Genomic DNA, 7,068 nt, shown 5'->3' on the forward strand with positions numbered 1-7,068 from the left:
AATACTAATGGCAAATAAATTTTTTTAAATGTTCCACATCATTAGTCATTCAAGAAATGCAAACTGAAAAAACACTGAGATTCCATCTCACCCCAGAAATGGCTAACATTAAGAAATCAACCAATGACAAATGCTGGAGAGGCTGTGGGGAAAAAGGAACCCTACTCCACTGCTGGTGGGAGTGTAGGCTGGTGAAACCACTGTGGAAAGCAGTGTGGAGAGTCCTCACAAAACTAGGATTAGACATCCTGCTTAACCCAGCTATTCCCTTCTGGGTATTTTTCCAGAAGAATGAAAAACATCATATCACAGCGATATACATGCACCCATGTTTATAGCAGTGCAATTTGTTGTAGCTAAATCTTGGAAACAACCCAAATGCCCATGAACTGAGGAATGGATAAAAAAAGATGTGGTATTTTTATTCATTGGAGTATTACTCAGCTATACAAAAGATAAACTCAAGGCTTTTATAGGCAAATGGATATAACTAGAGACCAAACTCTTAAGTGAAATAAATAGGACCCACATGTGTAAACATCATGTTGTCTCCCTAGTGTAAGAATATGAAAGAGTAAATAAAACCCAAAATGTACAATAGAGAATATTAAAGGGAAAAAATTGCACAAAGAAAGGAACAACTGGGATGAGGGACAGAAGAAAAAGAAAGTACTAAGGCTATATATATATAGAAAGATAGCTGGGATAACTGTACAGCTGATATCTGGTGGTTTATTGAAAGGAACAGTTAATGCTTAAATTTTTTTATATATATTTTGACCAATTTTGTATGCTTATATCTGGTAATCTGAGTAACTGCTATAAAGACAACAATATGCAGTATAACAACCATTGATAAATTCCTACCATCCTGTCTAGTGAAACTCTGTATTGTCTCTAATATTGTTTTAAATTATTATTTTCTTATTCTCTTTAATGATTTGATCAATTTTCCATTCTTACATCTGGTAATCTGAGCAACTTCATTGAAGATAACAATACATAATATAACAACCACTATTAATCCCTATCATTTGGTTTGAAACCCTGTATCATTTTTAATGTCCTTGCTTTGTTCTGTTTGTATTTTGTTACTGTTCTTTTTTAATTATTATTATTCTCTTTAAATGAAAAAAAGAAAAAGAAACCTGCTAGATGTCTGATACAAGTGGTTCACAATCCCCAAAACTGAACAATGAATTGTAAGGGACAACGGGGAAAGAGTAGGAAAATTTATTGGAGAGCCAGGCACATACCTGTAATCCCAGCTCTCAGGAGGCTGAGACAGGAGGATTGTTGTGAGTTCGAGGCCAGCCTGGGCTACAAAGTGAACTCAAGTCCAGCCCGAACTGCACAGTGAGACCCTGTCTCAAACAGACAAAAAAAAAGAAAAGAAGAAGAAAATTTATTGGGAAAAAGGAATGTGAAATAGAAACAGCATTGTGAGACAGGAGGAGTCCCGAATGGGTGGCCAATGAACCCACTTCTCAAAGGAAATTTGGGGCTGGGGATATAGCTCAGCGGCACAGCACTTGCTTGGCACCATGAGGTCTTCAGTTTGATTCCCAGTACCAAAAAAAGGAAACAAAGAGAAAAACCAACAAAATCAAAGGAAGGTTTATGGAGAAAAATCACAAGGTAGGTACAGCATGGGACAAAATTAAGATTAACCAATAAGATTACAAGCCTAGTCACATAGGTAATATTGATCCGATAGGAAGCAGGTCACATTGCAAATGTATATGGATGACATCATTAATCTTGTTCAATAATCTATAGTAGTCTTAGTCTTAGTCTTGGTCTGTCTTAGTTTTAGTCTTAGTCTTAGTCTTAGTGGGTAGAAGAGGATGGCCCACCCCTCATGAGATAATGGTTTGTTTATACAGGAACTCTCAAAAGCGTGATACCAATAAAGTCAAACTTGCATTTATCCCTTAAGAAACGAGGCAAATCTGGCCATTGTGACTTTCATCTTCTTCAGATGCATCTCCAGGCACAATTTTGCTCTGTTCTCATCTTTTGCACTGACTGTCCCAAGGGCCCAGCCCTGTCTGACTGGCTGTAATAGTTCTACCTCACTTGCTGTCTATGGTACTGAGGCTTGTCCTGCTCACTGCCCAGCTCACCTGGCGCAGAGGTGGGAGAGCATAGGTGGTCTGTGCACATCTGGGCCAGTGCAGGAGGGAGGTGAATCTAGAGCCTGTATCCGCCACCCCAGCTGGGCACCCCTGGAATAAGGCCACATCAAGGAGTGGCCTATGGTGGGGCCACGCCCCCAGGGCATGTATGAGATGACGGAAGAGCTGTGGCCTGACACACGGCCCACCCAGCAGTGGAGACACACAGGCCTAGTGAAGCCCAACACGAAGACAGGAAGGGCGAGCACCTAGAGGACAGGCAACACATCCTGCCTGGGTAGCTGTGACTGTACCCTTACTTGTATTCTTCATATTGCATTCCTTAATGCCCAGCAACGAATACTTCTTGTCTGACAAAAATGACTGGATAATTTAATAAATAGGTGAATGAAACATGGATAGGGTCTGTCCAGGATTTTTCCTTCTCCAGAAAGCAAGATTCATCAGTCCTTCCAGTACTTCTGTGCAGTACTGTGAAAAATGGGGACTAGGTAAATTACGGGGTCCTAACACGAGTGGTGGCCGGGACCAGCTCGGGGGCAGTGGAGGAGCCGCTCACGGGCACAGCGCTGAGGAGAATGCTCCGGACCTGGACAGCGGTGCTGGGTGCACAGCACCGAGAATGCACTGCACACCACAATGCTGATTGTTTAGAACCAGACCAAAATCCTTAACTTTTATTAAAAAGAATTCTGTTATTCATGTAGATCCAGAAGAGAAGGGAGAGAACATATGCGAAAACATGCCCCACAGTGATGGAGGGGAAGGGTAGGGGTGGGGCAGGGGCTGGCCCCGGGGGGAGCTCAGGAGCTGAGCCCTGCTGTGGAGCCACCAGGAGCCCTGGACCTGCAGCTGGTGCACAAGGGCTGCCTGAGGCTGGCTCTCGCTGTGAGGCCAGAGCGGGGGACGGAGCTGCAGGTGGAGCTGGCGCAGGCTCCACAGGTGGGACTTCAGCTTGGGCTGGAGCTGGCCCTGCGGCTGCAAGAGAAAAAAAGATCAGCAGCTGTCCATGTTCCTTCCTGGGGCAAAGCCTTCCCACTGCCTTCAGAGACAGCTCTGAGCACAGAGCCACCCTCAGGAAGTCCTTCCAGCCTGCATCCTCCATTGACCACTGAGCTTCTCAGTGTGCAAAGGCTCACCCCCTCCTCACATGCCCACAGCCTCAAACCCCAGTCCTCACGCTCGGGCTCTGCCTCAGTGGGCTCTGAGTGCTCCTGCAGAGCCAGTTCAGCCGGGGGATCCTCGTGGCAGTGCAGCTCCAGTGAGGACTCAGGGACATCGGACGTGGACCTGGGGAAGGCGGGTAGCGGCACAGTGAGAGGCCCGGCCTTGCCTCCCGCACTGCCTGCCCTGGGCACCTGCAGTACAGACACGTGGCCTCCTGCCAGGTCTGTGCATGGTCCAACCCCATCTCTCAACATTCATATGGGCCCTACTGGCCCAGGCAGCCCTGAGTACCTGACAGAAGGCTCTGGAGGAGGGAGCCCTTGCTCAGTGGTGTCACCACCCTGCCTGCTTCAGGGAATCCTGACACACTGACCTTCTGCCCTGTCCCCACTGTCAGCCCCTGAGGACAGAGCCTGGCATCTGCCCTGTGGTTGCACTCAAGGGCACAGGGCAGCTGCTCCTTAAATATCTAAGAGCAAGGGGACAGCAGGCATCTGTCCTGCCCTGCCTCTCCTCAGGCTTCAGCTCATGCAGCAATGTGTTGCCCAGTTCTCTGTGCCTCTGCCTGCTCTGCTGTCCATGGGGACTGTGGATCCCACATAGCAGGGAAACCCCATGGGGCAGGGGTTGCCTCTGCCCCGGCTATTGCATCATGGTCAATGCCTGGGAAAGCATCTGCACATAGTGTGTCTTCATGTCTATTCATGGACTGATGTTCCCACCCGCTCCTCCATGACTTGTCAGTAGCCTGAGCCCTTTGTGTCCACCAGGAATTCCTGCCTGGGACCACGCTGAAGCCCATCCAGTGATTCTGCCATCTCCTTCACAATGAGCAGAACAACGTTCCCCAAGAGCAGGGCAGTGAGGGGGAGGCAAAGCTTCCCAGGGCATGAAAAATCATCTGTGAGAATCAGCAGGTCTTCCACAGAGCCGAGGCCATTGTGGACACTGATGACAGAGACCCCATTTCATCCTACAGCCAGGAGATGAGCTGGATTTCCCCAGCACCCCACCGCTCAAAGCTGCAGGCAGGCTGAGAGGTGCCTGCACTTGCCCAAGACTTGGAGGCACAGTGGCCAAGGCACTGTGCTCTGAGAGCAGAACTCACCTTCCCACCATGGCCTCCTCTGGGGAGGAAGTGTCGGCCCTCATGGGGTCCGGGAAGTGGGTCCCAGGGATGGGGCAGCTGTCCACGAAGGCCTGCTCCAGGGGCTCCGTCGTGGTGCACTGTGTGCCTGCCGCCTCCGTCCTCGCTGTGCAGACCTCTGCCAGGCCCTCGGCCGCCTGGTTTCCAATCTGTGATGGGACAGTGGGAGACATGGAGTTGGTGTCCCACCCTGACTTCCCAGGAGGGTTCAAAGACTCAGCCTTGATCACACTCTAGATTGTCCATAGTGGCTCTTTCCAGAAGGGGCACAGGTGGACCCCAGCAGAAAAGTGAGCCTCATATTAAAAGTTAAATTTCAGAAGTCAGGCATGGTAGCTCACACACCTATAATCCCAGCACTCTAGAAGTTGAGGCAGGAGGATCATTGAAAGTTCGAGACCAGCCTGGGCTACGAAGTGAGCTCAAGGCCAGCCTGACCTACATAGTGAGACCTTGTCTCAAAAAAAAAAAAAAAATTCAGAGTCCCCTCTGCTCACACAGACACCCTTCCCCCCAGATGACTCCTGTTGTTGTTGTGGGACCACAGTGTGTGTCACGGGCACACAGCACACAGGCCCCGTGACCAGTTCCAGGCCGATGTCCTGGGGGCCGCTCCATTGGGACAATGCCCAGCAGCTGGCACGAAGCATGAGGCTCTGCCTGACCACAGTGTGTGCTGTTTTTGCCCCAGAGGAGCCTGTGCTTCTGACACACAAATAGCTCTGTCATTGGCTTCTGCCCAGGAGGACAAGACATGGCTCTGGGGCTGTGGATAATCTCTGGGCACTGCCCCGCTCCTCCCGCCAGCCCTGTGATGCATGGGAATGTGACAGGACCCCAGGCCCACAGCCTCCCAGCACCTGCCCCTGCCCAGGAGGAGCTTCTCTAGGATCCTGACCTGCCCCACAACACACACAAACACACAGTGAGGATGAAGGGCAGGAGTTGGGCAGGGGACTCACAGTGCTGGCCAGGACTAAACTGTCCGGTTCTGGACTCAGTGGCTCCAGGTGTCTGGCGGCCAGGCCCAGGGAGACCTGCTCTGGGCTCCCGTTCATCTCAGAGCACCTGGGGGCTGGGGCTGGGGAGACCTGCCCTGCGCTGCCCATGGCAGTTGGGAGGTTCCTGCCCAGTGGCCTGAAGCACCTGGGCTGAGCGATCCATCCTCGCACTCGTTGCCAAGTGCTTTCCCTTCGCGGGGTCCTGGGACTGCGGCCCTGACCCTTGGGAAAGCAGCAGAGCATCTTGTCCGCTGACTGTCTCCAGCCAAGTGACTGGGGAGGCTGCCGTCACTAGGACTCCGCTGTCCTGTGACTCTGGGGTTCCAAGTTCTGTTTGGACCTGTCGCCAGGAAGTGAGGTCACAGCCAAGCCCATAGACTGAGCTCTCCCTCTGATAAGAAGACCCTACAGCCTCTTTCTCTCCATAGTGGAACAATCTGTGTGCTCCTTAGACACAGCAATGAGGAACTAGAAAAGCTCTCTGTGATGTTAGACTGGAGAAGTTTAAGTTTTAATGAACAAATACGTAGATGCTTAGGATGCGGCAGGCACAGTGGAAGTGTGCTTTCCCTCCATTCTCCCTCAAAACACAGTGCTCAGGGTCATCACTTAGAGATCTGTCATATTTAAGGATGACTTTCTTTCCTGCACTGACTTCAGTTGCGTTTCAATTCCAGTAGTGACTATAGAGATATTTTTTAAAAGTCTCTAATAATTTTCATTAAAGTATATAAAAGTTTCAAATTAAAACCCCTGGAGGCCCAGGAGTGGGGGACTCATAGCAGGTTTTATCATCAGGTGCACATGGATGACTATTCACGCTGAGACACTGAACTCAATCACTGACTGCAGTATACAGCGCAGCGACATAGTGTGAGGGGACAGCAGGTGGTGACTGCGAGGCTCAGTCTTTGTCAGGCCGTGGAGATCATGGCCCCAGTGCAGATGCAGAACACATTCATGCATTGCTTGAGGGCTTTGCTTGTGGCCACTGGTATCCCCTCTTGTCCTCTCATCCCAAGCAGACCATGTGTTTTGTGTTCCTGGTGGAGAGTTCGCCTTTTCTAGAGGGGATGGGGCTGTCATTATTCAGTATAAATGTCTTCCGGTAGGTCCTTTTTTAATAATTAAAATCTTTAGTACAGGGGCTGGGGATTTAGCTCAGCGGCAAAAGCGCCTGCCTGGCATGCGCAAGGTCGTGAGTTCGGTTCCCGGTACCGGAGAAAAACCAAAAAAAAAAAAAAAAAAAAAGTTAAAATCTTTAGTACATATGTTTTGGTGATTTGCAATAACCTCACAAATTATACAGAGTATGTTTGCATTAACAGATGTAGAGAAGTTTGATAATTTGCCTGCTTTAAACATATTTCCTTCAAATTCTTATAGACATGTTTTCACAGAATGACATTTTCATTTTTCTTTTTAAAATTTATTTTATTGGTACACTTTTGATATACATAATGATCACAATCATCACAGGGAATTTGTATCTGTGCATGATATATCTTGAATCTTCTTCCCCACCCCACCCCCCATTTTCCTCCCTGCAGCTCTTCTTCCCTTCCTTATTCACAAAAGCTTTGTTCCCTTTTTTATTTTGTCTTTTTGAGACAAG

General features: G+C 49.0%; 1 protein-coding gene across 2 annotated transcripts; it reads right to left on the reverse strand.

The window, feature by feature from the left end:
• Positions 1-2,793: 2,793 nt before the first annotated feature.
• Positions 2,794-5,759, reverse strand: LOC102025557 (predicted GPI-anchored protein 58). 2 transcript variants are annotated; one of them, XM_005377945.2, is made up of 4 exons: positions 5,415-5,759; positions 4,414-4,601; positions 3,319-3,428; positions 2,794-3,116 (listed from the first exon to the last, which is right to left on the reverse strand). In XM_005377945.2, exons 1-4 carry the CDS (start codon positions 5,694-5,696, stop codon positions 2,809-2,811), a joined length of 888 nt encoding a protein of 295 aa, XP_005378002.1. In that variant the 5' UTR covers positions 5,697-5,759; the 3' UTR covers positions 2,794-2,808. The 2 variants fall into 2 exon arrangements, with proteins under 2 accessions (XP_005378002.1, XP_013366189.1); XM_013510735.1 differs by having other exon boundaries at positions 3,307-3,428.
• Between the last annotated feature and the right edge of the window lie 1,309 nt (positions 5,760-7,068).

The sequence above is a fragment of the Chinchilla lanigera genome, unplaced genomic scaffold (genome assembly GCF_000276665.1).
Source record: "Chinchilla lanigera isolate Chin_1 unplaced genomic scaffold, ChiLan1.0 scaffold00010, whole genome shotgun sequence".
NCBI classification, from domain to species: domain Eukaryota; kingdom Metazoa; phylum Chordata; class Mammalia; order Rodentia; family Chinchillidae; genus Chinchilla; species Chinchilla lanigera.